Source organism: Propithecus coquereli, unplaced genomic scaffold, assembly GCF_000956105.1.
Source record: "Propithecus coquereli isolate 6110/MARCELLA unplaced genomic scaffold, Pcoq_1.0 Scaffold1, whole genome shotgun sequence".
NCBI lineage: Eukaryota > Metazoa > Chordata > Mammalia > Primates > Indriidae > Propithecus > Propithecus coquereli.
Window position 1 is genome coordinate 24,819,007 of NW_012133857.1, and position 19,424 is coordinate 24,838,430.

The 19,424-nt window shown below is 40.6% G+C and overlaps 1 protein-coding gene across 8 annotated transcripts in view; it reads right to left on the reverse strand.

The window, feature by feature from the left end:
- Positions 1-1,539: 1,539 nt before the first annotated feature.
- Positions 1,540-19,424, reverse strand: part of CADPS (Ca++-dependent secretion activator) — a 524,321-nt gene continuing 506,436 nt past the window's right edge. For 7 of the 8 annotated variants that reach the window (XM_012642835.1, XM_012642705.1, XM_012642642.1 and 4 more), the window contains 2 exons: positions 5,974-6,078; positions 1,540-2,765 (listed from right to left, as the gene is read on the reverse strand). In XM_012642835.1, coding sequence (XP_012498289.1) covers positions 2,586-2,765; positions 5,974-6,078 — 285 coding nt within the window. In that variant the 3' untranslated portion in view covers positions 1,540-2,585. The remainder of the gene's footprint in view (positions 2,766-5,973; positions 6,079-19,424) is intronic. The other variant, XM_012642575.1, reaches the window with a different exon arrangement.

Genomic DNA, 19,424 nt, shown 5'->3' on the forward strand with positions numbered 1-19,424 from the left:
AAAAAAAGCAAGCTCAAGATACCATACCAAAGAAATAAAAGCAAGCTCAAGATACCAAAGCTGTCTCCTCAGCTTTGAGTTTGCGGTGAGGATAACCTGAGGCACGCTCTAACCGAGGATAACTTGGCCGGTGCTTTCTCTCTGACCTCTTCTGACGTCGTTTCCTTCCCCACAGCCCTTTTTCCAGGGTTGTCACACTGGGGGATGATATTTAACAGGATCCGCAGTGCTAGGTGGTGGGGAATTCCCCTTTTTAAGGATTTTTTTTTTTTTTTTTTAAAGTTTGGTTTTGGAGGCAATCTTTTCTGGCTTGGTTCTCTTTATGACTTTTGAATCACGCCATTTGGTGAATTATCTAATCCATTCACTTAACTTTCCTCCAGGGCTCCTGAACATTTTCCTCCTTTTTCTAACTCCTATACACTGGGCAGATGCTCCCTCTTTGCACATTTAAAAAAATGCTTGTCATCATTGCAAGAAATATGATTTAGGTTTGCAACTCAAAATATAATAAAAACATATTTTTAAAAAATCTTGACTTTGCCACTGTGACTTAACTATGTGCCACTGGGCAAAGTTTTTTTTTTTTTACACATCTGAAAGATATATCCCCATCATTTATATTACCAGTTTTATGCTGTTATCACTGGATTAGTGCTTCTGCATGGAGTTGTATAACCATTGGGCAAGTTCGCTTGAACTTTTTGTGCTTAATTTCCTCATCTATAATGAGGATAACAACAACACTCTCCTTTATGGTAGTTGTGAGATTTAAATGAGGTAATATATGCAGAATGCCTGGCATAGAATAGTTGCTCAATAAATGGGAACCCACTTAGGGCAGTAAGTAACACTGTTGATTTGCAGCTGTAAACCTCAAGGACTAAACAGAGGGGGACGTGCTGTCTAGAGGGGTGGTTTCGTAGAGAACTACTGGTGACCATTCTACCCGGTACTATTGTCGAAGTAGCCGTTTCCTTAAAACCTCAGTCAGACCCAAGGAAAGATCAGCCTGGTTTAATGACAGATCCAAACAAGGCTACAAAATGTTAGATTTTCTTCAAACTTAGGTGATTATATTGTTGACAGGGCCCGAGGAGCGAGAAGAGTACCAGAGTCTTGTAGAATGCTTTAACAAATATATAAGAATCATATATAATTGGCACACACTTTGTTTGAATGCAAACACTGCTGTTAAAGTGGTGCTTAAAAACAGTTTGTTGGCCTTCTCTTCATACAGGAGAAACATTTCTCTCGTTTACACTACTCACTTGCTTAGCAAACCCTTATTTATCCTATAATGCAAGCGTAATCTGCCCAACATGTCCAAATGCCCACAGATTCTGAGTTAGTGGAGTCTGAATTAACGGAATTTTAGGCAGTCTCTCATGGAGAACTACAAGCATTTGAAAACGACCCACTCCAACAGTTTCAAGACCACTCTAAGAAAATTGCCTCTTCCCTCCCTTTCCCTATCCTTGCTGCTTGTGTTTCAGTTCTGGCTTTCAAAGGAGACAGAGGAAGACAGACTCAAAGATGTATTCTCAGGACATTTGAATAGTTATTTATTGAGAAGCCACAGTTTTCCACACTTTCATAACTGTAGGCTTTATATAAGGCAAAAGCAAGATGGATCCACTACTTATACGGAAAGAAATAGCTCTGCAGCGAACCCCAGGGCCGTGCAGTTACAGATCAAAATGCAATGTACATGACAAATATAAAAAACAGTGTGGAACAAAATAATTTAAATTATGGTTACAATCTACTGAAGGAAATACCCATATCTTATTATAAACACATTTTTAGTCTAGAGTTGTAATTTAAATATTTGGATTTTTTTTACATACAGTTATTGAAACATAAAAGCAAAATGTAACATTTAATAGCATAAACTTTGACAGAAGACAGTTGTTCTGAACTGTGCTTGATGTTAAGTCATGATAGGATTGCCCCCTTGCCGTGGCAATTAAGTTAATTAATCCATTGGTGTGTAGCCATCCTTTTTTTGGCTAACTATATGAATAAATGAAAGGATGGGTTGACAAGGACACAAAAGGGTCATTTTTTAGTTGTGGGGGAACAGAAAGAATTGAAAGTTGGTTGTTGGAGACTTGCCTTTTGTTTTTCAAAAAACCAAAGCAGATCTATGTGTTTTAATTAAATTATTTATGTACTCATTTAAATAACTGGCATCCACATACGTGAAACAAAGAAGTGAAAGTACTTGTTGTATTTGTCCTCACATCCATTTACCATCAATGCATACACAGTACATGAATGAAGTATCATTTATCGTTGCTGCTAACAGGGACATATCTAGCAGTTGGACTATGTATTCTCCATGAACAGTATTTAAAGAATGGTGCTCCATATTGCTTGTAAACATATAGACATGGAAATCGGGAAATCAGTGGATTTGAAGGTCATTTGCTAATCTCGGTACCACATAGCTAAAATGGCAATTGTATTGGTAAACATCTCATGGGTTGTGGACAGAAAATTCCCTAATGGGGTTAACTAACAGACTAAGGACATGCACTGATTACAGGACTCCATCCCCGTGGACTCTAGGACCAAATGGTCTAATCGTCTTCTTCGTCTTCCTCATCGCTGTCCTTCATGCTGATGCCCTGCAGGCCCCCACCTTCACTCACTGATGCTGTGGCTTCCTCCACAGTGAGCCGGTTCCGGATGGTTTCGTAGGTCTTGCTGTTTAAGGTGGAGTCCAGGACCCCTTGCAACCGGAAATCTCTATAGGTTTTCTAAAGAGGGAAAAAATGCAGTGATAAGGGAGATCCCGTCTCCGTGGTGGGAAGGGAGAGGATGTAAAGCAGGTGTGGGTGTGAGAGCATTGACCTTCAGCTAAGTGTCACATTTTATGCATTGTCAAAGCAAAAGCCACTGTGCTCAGATTTTACTCTTATTGAAAACTGAGATTTCACTGAATGACAGAAAATAAGAAATTGTGACAGGATCAACTATATTCGATGAGACAAAGCAAAGAACATAAGCTTGTGTTTATTCAGTTCCATAAAAGGATATATTCCATAATTGTTTTGGTTCTTTTTTGTGGTCTGGTTCTTTCTCTTGGGCTAGTATGATATAACAGACAGTGGAAGGGGCTATAACATATAAATAATGGATCAAGTGATTACGGTATTCTGTGATTTCTGTTGCAGTCTGGTCTTTAGTATTTTTGAGTCTTGTAACTGCATGAGCTGTACTGATAACCCTCTGTCTCATTCACAAGACAGACGTATGTATGTTGGTATATGAAACCTATTACGGGCAGCAATAATTACGGGAAAGATGGAGCGCTAATGCCTCTTCGGTATGTTGCAGGCATGTGACTCATTTCTTATCTCCTTGGGAAAGAACTGGATCTATTCCGTTCACAACTTCATGGTCTCAGGGAAGAAACTTGGCTCTTTTTCAAGAACAATGGTTCGGTATTACCGTACCACAAATTCTTTCTTTGTTCCTTCAGGCAGTTTCTCTCAGATTTCCTTAGGTATCTCAAGGACTGTTTTTCTAGAAATCCCTTAGTGTTAATTGAACATGACCAGAAGCGTCTGGCTGTTGTCTACTTCATAATTTTTTTTAAAGGTCTCTCTCTAACTACAACTCTCCTCATCACACTGCATATCATTTCAGCTACTGATTCTGCTGTTTGTTTCTCCTATTGATATGGAAAACTTGCTAAAGGGGCAAGAGGAGGAAGGTTAGCATACTTCGAAGCCACTCCCATCATTATTTCTATTTCTCATAGCGCATCTAATGTAGTCACAGTAATAACAATCATAATGTCATCCCCTCTTGAAGGTCACATGTTGTAATGACATGTGAATGCAGTTTGGCTTAGTGAAGTTCAATAACATAAAAGTAACCTGGTTTAGACACTCAATTATAAGATTATCCCAAATCATGCCTGAAGCTGCAAGGCTTGCTGAGGAGGAGAAGGAAGCCAGGGAGCTACCTGAACTGGGTCTTCTGCCGGACAGGGAAGGGGAGGAGATTGAATAAATGCGAGGCATAGCGTAGACCAGATATCCAGATGACTAACTTGAATTTTTGTACTTTCAATCAGTTGTTCTGTTGCCACTTAGAATAACTTAATTGTTCCCAGAGTGTGATGGGGAAAAGGAAGATAAACACTGCTTGAGTAGTCTCTCCTTAATTCAAATTCCAGAGCAGGGTGTACCCCAACTAGACTCTGAATGCCTAAGGGCAGGGACCACATCCAGTCATTCCTGAATCCTCCATCTGGTATTATACAAGTAGAGGCTCACCTAATATTTATCCAATGTTGGATGAATGAATAAATGCTTGCTGAATAATGAATGAATGGATGAATAAATGCAGTGGCTGTTGATGTGGGAAGGAAAGCCAATTATCCCTGGAAATTTGCCTCGGAGAAGGAGACCTCTGGGTTATGCGCCAGGTTGAGAGGTGGTGGATTCTGCTTCATACCTCTGAATTGTGGCATTAGTTAAGCTGGGCCCAATTTGGCAAAAAGGAATGGGTTCCTTTGGCAGTGACATTTCTTGTCCCTTCTCTGTGGTTCGTGTCTGCATTTGTTTGTTTTTTTGTTGTTGTTGTTGTTGTTTATTTTTTGGCAGAAGGCTGAAATTAAACCTCCTCTCTGACTTATATTTTTTTCTTAATAAAATATTGCTAATTCCCAACATAGATCTTGAAATATCAGTAATGGGAAGATAATTTTAAAATATTAAAATTATGTCTTCCTTTCATATATACCCAGTAAGGGTCAAACAATAGGTTTCCCCAAAGCATATTTTTACCCAGAAAATGGAATTCAAGGGGTCAGGCAATGACTAGTGAGCTTGCCTCAAGGAATTGAAGTAAAAAATATGAAAATTAGGCTGGGTCTATAGTCCGAGTGCATACATTTCTTTTTTAAGAGCTGTAATACACTGCTGTCTATAACCTTCCCTGGGTGGATGCTTTGTGAGATCAAATGCACATGATAATAATTCTCCTTAATTACACACAATGGAAGAGTAATTGGTTTTAAGTCAGCACTGGGATAGAAGAGCACCTTCAGTGAAATGGTGCTAATCCAAGAGAGACTAAGAAAAGGGGTGGGGGTGGGGATGGGGGTGGTGTGGCCAGGGGTGGGTGTGGGGGAGACTTTTGGCAAACTGTTAAGAAATAGAAATTCAGCTCCGTTCATTGTTAATATATTTTAAAGGAGACTTTGTAGTTTGAGGGTTTTGCACACGAATGTTTTAAAACCCTCTATGGTGAAGCATCACATGGAAACTGAAATGATCAAAAACGTATTTACCCCCTTCTGTGATCTTATTATTTCATGTAAACCACTGAGATTTCACGCTGAAATAATTATCATTAGTCCAAGGCACACACACAAGAACAGGGAAAAAAAGCTACTTTCAGGGTATGTTATCTCACCTTTGTGATCCTTTACATTTGATTGTATACACGCATTATAAGAGAAACTACTTCAATTAACTATGAGAACAATATTGATTTGCATTCTGTTAATGATCACAGGACATATTTAGAAATCGCTGAGGGTAAATATTTCTATTAAATTAATTGTGGCAAAATTTTATTTAATTAAACCATAAATGAAATTGGTAATTGATGTGATTAGCATAATGGCCCCAAAAGCCAGCTTTTGACAGTCTAAGGCAAAGGGTACGATGTTCTCTGCAGTATTTTTATATGGCAAATACATAAAGTATTTTTCCTATCTGAATAAAGATATCAAATTCCTTTTTATTAAATTTTCCTTTGATGTCTGAGTAATAAATTATGCATCGCAAAGTGATTTCATAGGTTTTTCTTACATGAGACAGTGTTTTAGAAGTCATCCTGTTTTATATGTAAACTAATATTCTTTGTGTTAAGGAAGCTCTGGAGCTTGCTGATGAAATGTAATTCAGTAAGCTATTTGCAAAGGAGAATAATTATTTTTTCTTTTACCTTTACCATCCTAATTAGTGTTTTCAACTGATAAATGTGAAGCTGTAAGTCCATCCGGTCCGTCAACCAGGTACAGATCACGTTCATGGAGCTGTTGTACCATTGCTGAAAAAAGAGACAAAAGTTCTCCAGCCAACACATCATGGAGCATTTACGGGGCAGAGAGGGGATCAGGCCACGTTTGAGTACCTCACTCTGTTCCAGGAGGAAACAAAATGGTTAAACAGAATTTGAGAACACAGAGATAATGAACATGAATTTGCCCCAAATCACATGGTACTGGATCGATCTAAGAGAGATCGGTTTGGACTTTGAATCTAACATAAAACACTTCCACTATAGACATTTTATATACAGTCAATTCATAGAGAACATCTTTTGCGTCTTCCAATTCTCTTTTTTATTGGTTAATTTCACTCAGTTGCTTACTTCCTAATGCCGTTGTCTCCGATGCCCAGAGAGATGAGGGCTTCTCCACTGAACTAATCGATGTTGCTTGCCACTTACCTTTTTGAAAACTCCAAACCCCGTCTGCTAAGCACAGTTCTGGGCGTCAGGCTGAGAGAGCCTTAGGAATTTAGGGGGAAGTTTACCCTCATGTACCTGATTGGGGAGTTTCCTGATAAAGACAATGAACGAGGATTTCTCTTTAAGGGCCAAACTGTACTCTGGGCAGCTTATGTGCCCTTCCATTGGCTCTGCAATCTGTTTTAATCTTAACACCAAAAAATTATGGAAGATGAGAGAAAAAAAACCATCTACAAATGAGCTCATTTCAAGCTGTTGAAATCATACTTCCCCTTAAGGGGGTTAAATTTTGCTTCTTGTCTGTGAAAAATGCTTGAAGCTGTGTCACTTTAGACTGCCACCCCTGTGGTGCAGGAAGTCTCTGGTGCAGTATAATTTTGCCGTACTGCTCATATATTCATAAATCTCACTCGGAGACATATGAACAGTGTTATGAAGTGTCAGTATGAAAAAAAAAATCTAATCTTTTAAACTTCACCAGGTTTCATTACGCTCTGCCGCTTATACCAAACAATTTACAAATAAAATGAAAAGGTGTGGATGGACCTATATATTTATTTATAGGGCATCTATATGAACTGTGTACAGAAAAGATGCAAAAAAGAAAGTGGTTAGAGAATCGAGATGAGGCACACTCTCGTGCTAACCAATACACGCACGCACGTGCACACAAGCGCACACACACATCGCACACCAGTGGGGATTCGAAAAGCATAAATAAAAACATGTTTCCGATGGTAACTCCACCCTTTCTCACCTAAAGATCATCCAAAATCAGTTTATGCCTAACACTCACAGTTTTTCCGAAGCCTTGTTTCTGACTTAATTTCTTTAAAAAAAAATTAATTTAGGTTTTTTACTTGCAAGGTAGAACTGCCAAGTTTCACCTTGCAAGAAACGACACAGTCTCAGCCATGGCGTGCAGAAGCCCTCTTTGCAATCTTTCATTTCTAGGTTCCTTCCTCATCAGAGCCAATTGTGGCTCTCCTTGGAGCCCAGCCGCAGCAGAGACCACACTACCCCAATCAAGGCAGCACTGCAGCCTCACAGCCAACTTCTGCTCTTTTAAAGATCATGGAGGCGAAATTGTCAGTTTTAGGAACCTTCTGTCCCTCCCCAGGGAGCAGGCGGGGTGGCGGGTGGGGGATTTTTTTCTTGAGATTTGCAGTTCACTCCATGGAAGGAGGGTGTTTGTTGGGGTCAAGCTGCTTCAGGCATGGACAGGTTTTCCCCTCTAGGGATGAGAACATTTTACTGAAACTTTTTTTTTTGGTAGTATTTGTTGGGGGGGGGGTGTTTTTGGCACCTCCTGCCTTGGGATTCTGGAGCTTTTGCTGTCACTGCATCTGGGTTTGTTAAGAAGGGGTCCTGGAACAGGAACATCACCTGGTCACTGGTGTTTCTCCAGCCCTACCTTACTCTCGTGCTCACTCCAGGCCTCAAACTCCTCATTCACTGGCTGTATCTGACATGTCATCTGGGGGCTCAAAAAAATCTATTTTGAGAGCCATGATCAATCTCCTGTTATCCCCAGCCTCCTGGCGTTGGAAGATGACCTTCAAGAAACCCTAGTGACCTCCTGGCCAAACCGACAAGCTCAGGGCCTCACGATGGGTACATCTCAGGGACACAAAAGAGGAGCGTGGCACTCTGGCTTCTAGGCAGAGGTGGCATTTTGCTTTGGCTGTGACAACAGGCAAACCGGCGCTGGCTTATATCACTGCCAGCAAGCCTTGTGCAACATGCCTTTTTCTCTTTGCTGAGAGACGTGCCACCTTTCAGGAAAAAAAAATAACGCAATCCCCCCTCCATTTTATGTAAGCAGTTCCCACTCTTGTAAATAGCTTTTGGATAGCGAAAAATAAAAATAAAAATAAAAAGGTAGGATACTATCAACACTCTTGCTCTGCTGCTGAAAGGGTAGGGAGGTAGAAATCGCATACAGCGATGGATCGGTGCATCACACGCAGACTCCCATCCCAGGAGAACAAGAAAGCCCTGGAACATCCATGCTTTCCTTCCTGGATCTCACATCTAGCAAAAGAAGTGTAAAAAATGTATGATGCCCCATTGGCTACACATTTAAAGAGGCAAAAGGGAGTAAGTCACTCCTTTCCAAACCTTATGCTCAGTAGATGAAATTGGAGGCACTTTTGGATGCAGCACAGCACTAACTTGGTTTTCCAGAAAGGCGCTTAAAGGCATTTGGATGTCGGAAAAAGCAGGAGGCACTGCCTTCTAGAACTTTAAAATGTTAGAGGTGAACAGGATCTTCCATACTCTCCGTTGTAGAGGAGGAAACAAAGGCCCAGAGAGGTGAATGACTTGCCTGAGGTTACACAGTTAGTGAGGCCAGAAGTGGCCGTTCTGCAGGACAGACACTGCATGGAAAGAGCTGATTTTCTACCATTCCTCCTCCCCAAGGGGACATAGCAGTGTGCTGGTCGTGACAGCTGATCTCGTACATTTCTTCCCAACTCCACATTCAGGGATATCACATTGATAGCTAGAAACAGGTCTTAGTAGGGATTTTTACAAGATGGAAATTGGCAAACCCCACAAACCAGGGCTTCCTCCCTTCCAGAAAGCTAGTCGTTAAACATCTATCAGCACGTCACTGGGTGTCTGGGTTGTTCCTGCTCTTCCTCATGGGCTCACAGTGCTCATTAATCAGGTTTTCTTCATTTGAGATCGATGCTAATGTAGCAGATTTGTTATGATTCTTCAAAAGAGGAAATTAATAAAACATTTTAAGTTCTCCCCATTTTGTTTTGTCTTTCGTTCAGATATGCCTTTTCCAGATCTATCCTAACACCTGGGCACTAAATTTTGGGGGAAATGTATTCTAAATCCACAGAAATAAGAATTATGAGCTGACGGCATGTACTAAGTATTTAAGTAGAATCACAACTCCTTTGCAGTTTCTGCTTAATTTAGCTATGTTAATTTGAAACTTTGTCAATAAGGTTACTTCAATCCTAAAAGAAGCACTAAAGAAATAAAATCCTTGGTAGTCTGGGCTCCTTTAAAAAATATGTCCTTTGGGGATAATTCCATGAAGGTTTTGAACTTGGAACCCAAAAGGATGCCTATCACAGCTATGGTGCACAGGATAACGGGGCCCTTGGAAAGTTGGGAACTTCTCCAGTAGCTGCAACCAGATCTGAAGGCTCTATTTAAAAGAAGTGGGAAGGCTAAAATCCTGAATTTGCCATTCAATTCTTTCTTTCTACAATGTAGTGGTTAAGAGCACAGATCCTAACACACACCTGGGTTTATGATCCCGGGCAAGTTTCTTCCCTTCTCAGAGACTCAGTTTCCTGATGAAAATGGGGATTAATCAGTCTTTGATAGGCTTTTTATGATGAGTAAATGAAATAAAGCACTCCACACAATACTTGGCTCATAATAAGGGCACAATAAATGTTAGCCACCACCACCATCACCACCACTACCACCGCCTCCACCACTACAGCCATCATCATCATCATCATCATTACTTCTCCCTTCTTTTCTCTCTCTCTCTCTCAACCTAAAAGATCCACAAAACAAGGAAGAAAGCAGAGCAGGTTACCAGGGAAAGCCGTGTGGTGAAAAAATTATTCCCATTGGTATATTTCTGGAATTGTATGCACAAGTCTTAAAGGACACATGGGTAGCTCTTAGCAATGCAATTCTGTTGTAAAGTTGTTTTGTGGTAGATCATCATCCAAACCTACAAAACCATCTTGAACGCCTAAGACATATTTTAAACTATATGGACCTAAATTTAAGTCTTGGATTAAAAAGATTCAGACCCAGAACGAGTGGTTTCTCAAACCTGGTGGCCCTAAAGTTACAGCTTCAGCCTAGGCTGGCTACTTATTAGCTGAATGACCTCAAGCAAATTGCTTAACTCTCCGACCCTCAATCTCCTCTTGGGGTTACTGTGAGCACTAAAAGAAATAATTTATGGAAAGTGCCCAGCAGGGTGAGTGTCCCACAGTAAGCACTCAATAAAATTTATCCACTGTTGTTATTACTCTCAGAAACATAAATATACTTTCAATGTGCAACACGAAGAAATTTTTTTGATCCCGTTTTAGTAGAAGCACCCATTCTGCCCTGAAAACATATTTACTTCATGTAGAGAAATCCTGAAAGATAAAATATCCCTTCTGTAACATTCGGGTTCACTAAGGCTACGATTAGGGTGGGGCACGGTCTTGCAAGTGCAGGACTGGATCCTGTCTTTGACTAAAATTTTGATATTACAGTTATCACGGATTTTTTTGTACTAATTTTCATTTCATAAAATGTTGTATTAAAATATTAGTCATCTTGATTATTCTATTTTTTGTCTCCCCCTTAAATTTTCTGACTGAGAAGATACTCATTCACATCTACCTAGTCCACCACCCTTGGGTTCATGGTTCCCCTGGAAACTTTATCCCCTGGAAGAGATGCAGCATTGAGAGATAAGGTGAATAATTAACACCTCGCTGGACAGTATAGGGTTCACAGAAAATGGGCCTTCGTCTGGCTCTGGATAATCCCTAATCGGCTATACAGAGTGCTGCTATGACGATGGCTGCTGTGGTCATGTATTCTGCCATAATAACCACCACCACTCAGGCGAGTCTGAATTCCCGACCCCAACATCTTGATGTTAATTTGATGTCCTAAAGAGACACTACTGTTGATGGTACATTTGTTTTCAGAACAAGCCGTGTATCACAGATGGGTGGCAGTGGAAACAAGGAACACAGGCTGAAAAGGCAACAGAACCGTTTGCTGTATTTCCACATGCGCTTATTGCAAGGGTAATTTATCCCCTTAATTTAGGCAACCCCCAGTCAGACAAGACCATTCTAGAAGACTTTAGAGTCTACTGTTTTCAACAAAGTGCTATTGTGTACAGGATTCCTAATACATACTCACATGCTTGCATGCATGTATACAATTAATAAAGACAGTTACCTATTCGTTGAACACTGAGCCCTTAAGATGTGCAGGTGCTGTGCAGAACAGACCGTGAGCATTCTACAGTTTACACATTGAACTCCTAGGAGGTGGACACTATGAACAGCCCCGCTTTGCAGATGAGAAAAAAGGGCATAGACAGTTTATGTAAGTAGCCTAGGTCACACCACTAGTAAGTGGTGGGACAGGTTTCAGGATGATTATTTACCACTAAATCTGTATGAGTTGTTTGCACTCAACTTGATACTTTAAAAAAGTCATGGATTGGTTATATAGAAACAGCTCGAAGTTCTAGGTCATTTAGCTCTGAAGTTCTCAGGAGGAAGTGTGTGTACAGGACAATGCTGTGGAACCTGTTTCCCTCAGAGTCTGAGCTTGGCTGGGTGTTGAAGAGACTCTGTTTTACGAGCTTAGAAAGTTGCTAAGCAAAGTGTGGGGATTTAGGGGGATTCCCATGGAAAACCACTCAATAGCTTTAAGAGTTGATGATGAGAGAACAACCATTGCTGACTCTTAAGAGACATGATTAGAAAGAGTTGAATGGGGCTGAGGGATTCCATTTCTTAGCTAGAATTAACATATTCTTCTTCTTCCCTATCATCCTACCTCTTCTTATTTCATTTTAGTTTGGTAACTCAGCAATTGCCAGTAGGAGAAAGTTCTCACCGTGGGCAGTTTTCAAGGAAAAATACAACTGGAAAAGTTGCCTTCATCACAGTGGACTGAGTTTTCCTATCAGTTTTAGAGATAGAAAAAATATAACATTGATCAAAATTTCAGTTCTGAAAAATCATATTTCATAAATTAAAAAATGTTGGGGGACTAGGGGAGAGCAAAATAGTAGTCTTTTTATATCAGGGGAAAATTCATCTCATGTGAAATTAAAGATGTCATCAGCGAGTGCTTTAAGAGAAAAATTATAGGCAAAGTCACAAATCCAGTGAAAATAGTCCAGTGCAAAACTCAGTTCTTCCTATGTTGCTTTTTCCTTTAAAGAAAATTTTTGTGGAAGTCTAACATGCATACTGTAGTATATCACTTTTAGCAAAATATGCACATGTACACACACTCTCCCAACAAGACATGTGGCCCCATACCCTATAACTGAGGATAATACTAGCCCAATATCATAAAAATGAGTTCTTTAAAAAATTATGGTATTTGGCGTAAGGATCAATTGCCATACCATGCACAAACACACATCCTCACACACGTTCTTTGATTAAAAACTTCAGACTCAGTCCAGTATATTCCCAGCCTGAGTGATAGTTGAAATTCACTAGGAACTGAATTCTAATTGTTAATTCATTTCTAAATATGCATTTCCTTCGAAACTGGCATGTTCAAACCATATATGCCAGGAAGGCAGAGCATTAAATGCCTGGGCAGCTCATGTCTAAGCTTTAAGCTGTGGTGTAGTTGAATCTTTATTATCACCCATAATTTCCCTTTACAGATGAGGAAACTGAGACACATAGATAAAGCGGACTAGCAGCTAACAAGAGATGGAGCACAGACTCGAAAGTCTGAGACGCAGTGCAACCTGTGGCTAAGAAAATGCACTTGACCCAGACCTCCTGTGTTTGAATTTTGACAAATCCCTTAACCTTTCTGTGCCTCAGTTTTCTCATCTAGTAAGTGGGGATAATTATAAAAACCTACTTAGAGTCATTGTGGGGATTAAATGGTTAACTTGTGTGGGGTGCATACAACAGTGCCAGGCATATACTAAGTGTTAGCTGTTATTATCTGAGCCATGCTATCCTACCCTGCTTCATGAATAAGAAATTACATCTCCCTACGTGTGGGCTAGTCAGGGTTACGCAAAACTTTCTGAGCAGCTTCCGTTCTTCTAAAAATGCCTGAGCAAACAGGTAATTTGGTAACTACTTGGTAACCAATCTGTGTTTTTGAACTGAAGAGACACAGTGAATGCTGGAGGATTTTTTATCTTTTCTCTGCAAAGTACCCTTTCCCCAACCCAACACAGCCACATGTCCGAGAAACCGGTTCAGCATCTTGCCTAGAGAGGCTAATGAAGAAATGACATTTTGTTTGTTGGCAAAGAGTCAAAGAGGAAGATAATACTTTGACCACACCCATGTGACTAGGTTCTTCACATTGTTTTTGGTGACAAAAGTAGGTTATTATTCGTTAGGGAGGAAAAAACCCTCCCAACCTATTTAAATTGCTGTAATGAAATACTGTAATGAAATATTTTACATTTGAAGCTTTCAGTGCATGTTTCTTCCTTACAATTTGGGTAATTTAAGAACATGTGAAAAGTATCATTCAGGGTTTCTTTACACTTCTACCAAAGTACGCTTAGCTTCGTTAACCTAAGCCACAATTCCACACCCCAATGGGTCTCTCAGGTCTAACGATCGCCAGGGATCTGGTCATATTCAATGTTCTAATCCAAGATTCAGAGAGGGTATGACAAAGAAACCCCGGCATGTTCAAGCCATCTATGCCAAGTGGGCAAAGCACTAAATGACTGCATGCAGTTCATAGCAAGTTTCAGGATTTGTCAAAGCTCCCCAAGGGCTGAGTAAATACTTTCTAAAAGGGCATATCATCCAAATGCTTTCAAAAACCAGTACACCGTTGAAAGACGCAATCTTTTGCCTTACTGGAGTGTTGCTGTAATTCAGGATTTGTTCCTCAGAACAACTGCTCTTAGAAATGGGTATTTCCCGGTCACAGCTTCAGGACGCTCAGCTAAAAGCACAAAGCTTTAACCAGACACCAAAACCAGAGGGTACAGGTAATCAGAATGATCTTCCCACCTGTCCCGAATGTCAGTTTTAATTGCAGGTGGGTTTTTTTTTTTTTTTTTTAACATCTGTAATTCTTTGGATGCCTAAAAACCTATTTCACTGAAGTCTTTACAAAGCCGTCTTAGTGCTATGGCTCTTCAAGGTGGCTGGGTCCTAAAGTCTGGAGGGCATCTCCCTGTTGAGTCTGATGGAGGGGTCTGAGACACCTTGCTGCAATTGCAGTTTCAGAAACCATAGTTATCTATAACCTGGTGCTGGGAGAATTTAGCTCCTCTTTTGCCTTTAGCCTCTTCTCAAAAGGAAGAGACAGTGCAAAAGACATAATAATTTTTAAAAACCAGATTTAAATTTTTACTGTTTAAATGTTTGTTTCTTTTATAGGACCATGTGTGTGGAATTTAGCATTTGGGAGCACTATTTTAACCACCCCCCTCCCCGAAAGGGCCTAAATAATACCTTAATATTCTTTTATCAAAATAAGCAGTTATCTATTCATGATCAAATTTCAACTCCCTAATCCTGAAATGTAGAGAAATATCCAACAATAAGTAATTCTTTCGCATCAACATTGCAAATGAATGATCCAAGTGATGAATCCACACTTGGGCTCCTGGCTTAATGCGCTGCCGCCTTCTAACCCAAGTCGGTCCTGTCAACATCAGTCGCATGCGAGGAATTACAAGGTGAGGGAAGAGTCCTGAAAAATCCTTTCTGAAAGCAAATCAAGCAGGAGAGTTTCATTCAAAGATTAGCTTACATGGGCTGTACAGAAGTCTCTCTCTGGAAGATACATTCTGTGCCTTTTTAATGGTTTGGTTAACTTCTTGGCAGTCTCAGTAAGCTATGCAAGCTAGCCAAAGCCAGGCTGGAAATGATTTTGTTACTTCTGAATCAATCAGATAGGATGAAACCCAATAAGTCACAAAATCTCCATTTATCCTATCCAATGCCATGTCTCTCAACATGGCAGGTGGTCATCTACAAGGAGGTGTGATGGTCTCTCAAAGGCTTTCTTTCCTAATAGTCATGATATTTTATTGGAAATAGTTTACCAATGAGAAAACTAAGTCAAAGATCAACTAATGGATATCAGCTTAAAGACAGGAAAGCATATGATAGGAAAGCAGAGGTCACTAATGTGTATTTTCAATTACAAACACTATCTCAACTCAAATGCAAATACCACGCTTCCACCATTTGCACAACCTGAGTAAATGCATTTATAGAAAGATGGGTGATCCAGTAATTCCATGTCTGGGTATAGATGCAGAAAAATTGAAAGCAGGATCTCAAAGAGATATTCCCACACGTATCTTCATAGCAGCATTATTCATAATAGCCAGAAGGTGAAAGCAACCCAAGCATCCATCAGGGAATAAACAGATAAACAAAGCAAGGTATATATATATGATGGCATATTATTCGACCTTAAAAATGAAGGAAATGCTGTCACACGCTACAACATAGATGACCCTTGAGGACATAATGCTAAGTGAATTAAATCAGTCAGAAGAAGAAAAATCCTGTATGATTCCACTTATAGGAGGTATCTAGACTAGTCAAATTCATAGAAACAGAAAGTAGAATGGTTAGAACGGTATAGCCAGGGGCTAAGGGGAGCGGGAAATGGGGATTTGTTTAATGGGTATAGAATTTCAGTTTTACAAGATGAAACGTGTTCTGGAGATGGGTTGCACATTTTGAATCTACTTAACACTATTGAACTATACACTTAGAAATGGTTAAGATGGTAAATTTTTTTATGTTCTCTTACCATAATTTTAAAAAAAGATGAGAAATAAAAATCACTTCCCATACTGAAAACGAAACTTTGCCTAAGAAGGCTTGGATGTGAGGCAATGTACATATTTTAATCTGGAACACCCAACCAGGCTTTATGAAAAGAAAAAAAAAATTTCTTTGAAAGAGGAATGTGGTCATTTCATTTAATACTAAGACTGAGACAATTTCTCAAACTCTCAAGGCTTCACAGAGTTTTGAGACTGTGAAGAACAAAGAACAAATCTGGTAGCATTTGCTCAGTCATTTATTTGGTTTATTTAAAACATGCCACGGGGCCAACATTTCTAAATCTGTGAAATAGAATTAAATGAAGCCCAGAGATGAGAACTGAGAATCCTCATAGAGGATTGGGTCCAAACAACAAAAAAGGATGCATTTTTTATACTGCGTGCCACATCACCTCATATGTTTTCACAGAGACTCCCCCATCCCCCTAGCGACCCCCCTCTTCCAACTTTCCAAGCGCAGATTTGATCAAGCAGTACTCAGTCAACCCTGAGACCCCATTTGCCCAAAAGGGCAGCAGCTCCCCATCCAGAATCACTCCCACCACAACAGACTTATTAAGGTTTGGAATGTGTCTTCAGGAAGCCCGTATTCTAGGAAACAATTAAGTAGAATTAGGCTAATAATGCGAGGCAGGCAAAGCTTTTGCCCTTTGCTGAGAAATAACTCCTACGTGGAACAGTTATACTAATAAAAATCATGTATTTCTTAAATGCCTCAAAGTGATCTTTGCACCAAGCTCAGCAATTAACACTGCCCCACTGAGGAGCATTTATTCCCCAGGCACAGGAGGATTAATCTCCCTGTTTGCTCTACCAATGTCTTCTCTTGGTGAAAATACAGTGTGAAGCTTTGGGCAGGGAACAGAAATTTCTGCAAGCAGGAATTTTGCAGGAGGTTTAATTCCCTTCTCATCTCAGAGGGTGGCAAGGTGGAGAGGAAGGGCCAGGCACTCCCCCACCAGGCCCAGATGGAGGCCACGCCAAAGATCTTGAGCCTACCTGTTCTTGACCTCCAGGCAGGACGGGAAGACCTTTCTTCAAGTGGCCTGGGACTTGTCTACTGAGGGATTGTTCTCCAGCCCCCCAAACCCATTCTTCCCCTCAAAGTAGCCATTAGTGGGCCTTCTTGGCCAGAAGCAATAGGTGTCCCAGCTCCAAGCCTGGGCAGGAAGTGACCGCCGGGCAAAAGGGGGACACAGACCCTCCCATCTGATGCTTTGTCTCCTTGACAACACCCCAGCCGGTGGCCTGAGGAACAGACTTAATTTCTTTTCTTTCTCTGCCCACCCTCCCCGCCCCATACTTCTTTCCCTCTTTCTCTAGACGCAAACGCACGACATCCAACATAAAGTTGCCGAAATAGCAATCTTGTCTCTGAATATATAAATTGCAAAAATTGATATGAATAAATCTGCAAGTAGCACACTGATTGTGGCACATTTTATCAAAAAACGGCGCTCGGTTGCTCGGTGGCTGGGGAGGGGGGTGGTGTCATTACACATACAGAAAAACATCTGCAAACTCCCAGTTTCTTTACTTAGAACTGAATGGAGGCATGACCTCCTGTTCCTTGCCATGAACCCTGAGTTCACACTCATATTTTACATGTTACAGGAAGCCACAGCTCGCCCCAGGGGTGCTGCAAACAGACACGCAGAAGCCAGATGTAGCCCCCCCTGCTCCTTAATGCACCTGAAGAAGCCGGCAACTCGACATTCAAAAGCTGACATGCTCGTAGCTTAAGGTCACTTCAGATTTTGTAAAGAGCAGGACAAAACCAGGAATGCTTCTAGGGCTGGGCTGTCAGCGGGGAGGCAGAGGGATTACAAGAAACCTGTGACTCTGCCTCTTTCTGCCTTTGCTGGTAGTTTTTTTGTGTGTGAACAAGTGCCATACAACAGATTGAGCCTCGTATAAAGGCCTGAGACTGTGCAAGGGCTCCCCGCTGGGCCTCAGCTGTGCTTGCAATTAGCAATAGGCACGGAGTGATTATTGTTGGGGTAGCGGATGGCAATGCGAAGTGACAAGTTTTATGGGGGAAGTTGGGAGTGGGGATGCTCTGCAAGTTTCTCTTTCTTTCTTTTTCTTTCCTTTTTTCTTGTTCTGCAAAATACCCTTCCTCGGGAGGCTGCAACCTCCCATTTCAGTGAAAGCTATTTTTTTTCCCCCTCGTCATTCAAAAGAGTCTTAACAAAATTGTTGAAAGAATATTTTTCTCAGTGCTTCAGAATGCGGGTTTTCTAGGTCAGAGCTTCCTTGCTGCCCTATTTAATGTCAGAAATACCCATTTGCCTCAAATTAGCAGAGAGCTTGGAGTTGAGGGCAGGAGATTAAGCATACAAAATTACTCAGCAGGTGACGGTGGGGTGGATTTGGGGGTTGAGAAGTCTTTAAAACTGACTACAAGACATTATATACTTCTGACAAAAGAACATAGTAATCCTACCTGCTTGCTTTAACCACTGTTGTTTGCCTATTATTATGTGCTTTAATGCTCATGAGAGCAAAACTATTGCTGATACTACTCAATTACCATAGTAACTCACACCAGTGACCTCTTATCGCAGGGCTCCCAGCCCAGCTGAACCAATCCAAAGAGTTTGGGTCTTTTTATTTATTTAAACGGTGACATATACTTGGACTAGAAAGCTCCAAATAGAGGCTACTCCTCTCTTTGTCTAGGTTAAGAACTTGTTTTGAAATTTCGAGTAAGAGCCTTTCACCATTTGAATCTGAGGTGGTTCTGAAGTTTATGGATTCGAGGCCGTGGGACGCCTTCAGAAACATCATGAAGACACAGAACAATGCCCGATAAAAAGAAAAGAACATGTGTGCATCAAAGGCTGGCAGCCTCCCAGCTGCAGGGAAAGTTGTGTTTCCCACTTGGGTCTCCAGGCTAAGGGCCCCCCAAGTTGGAGAGAAGGAAAATTGGAGGCTGTTCTTGGAGAACCACTGCCATTTTATCGTATCAGTGGGGCTAAACCAGACAGGACAAAACGACTACGCAGAGGGATTTAACTGTAAATTTTAAAAAGAAATAAAAGTAACATCAGTGTATACTTTTCTAGCTTCACATTTTTCACTGGTCTGGGAATGTGTATGTGAATACGTATATGCCTACTGTATACACTAAATGCTATTCTGATGTGTTGTATCACATTAGCATATTCAATGTTCTGAGAAGTTGTAGTAGTAGAGAAATCCATTTAACTCGGTGTTTTTTCAACTGTATTTGACTAAAGAACCACTTTTCATGAGCCACCCATTAATATCTCTCAGGGTATTTAAGTTCCATTGAACTCACTTTGGAAAAAAGTTCTGTAGTGACATTAATAATAATAATTAGCCATAACAAAAATAAAAATAGGCC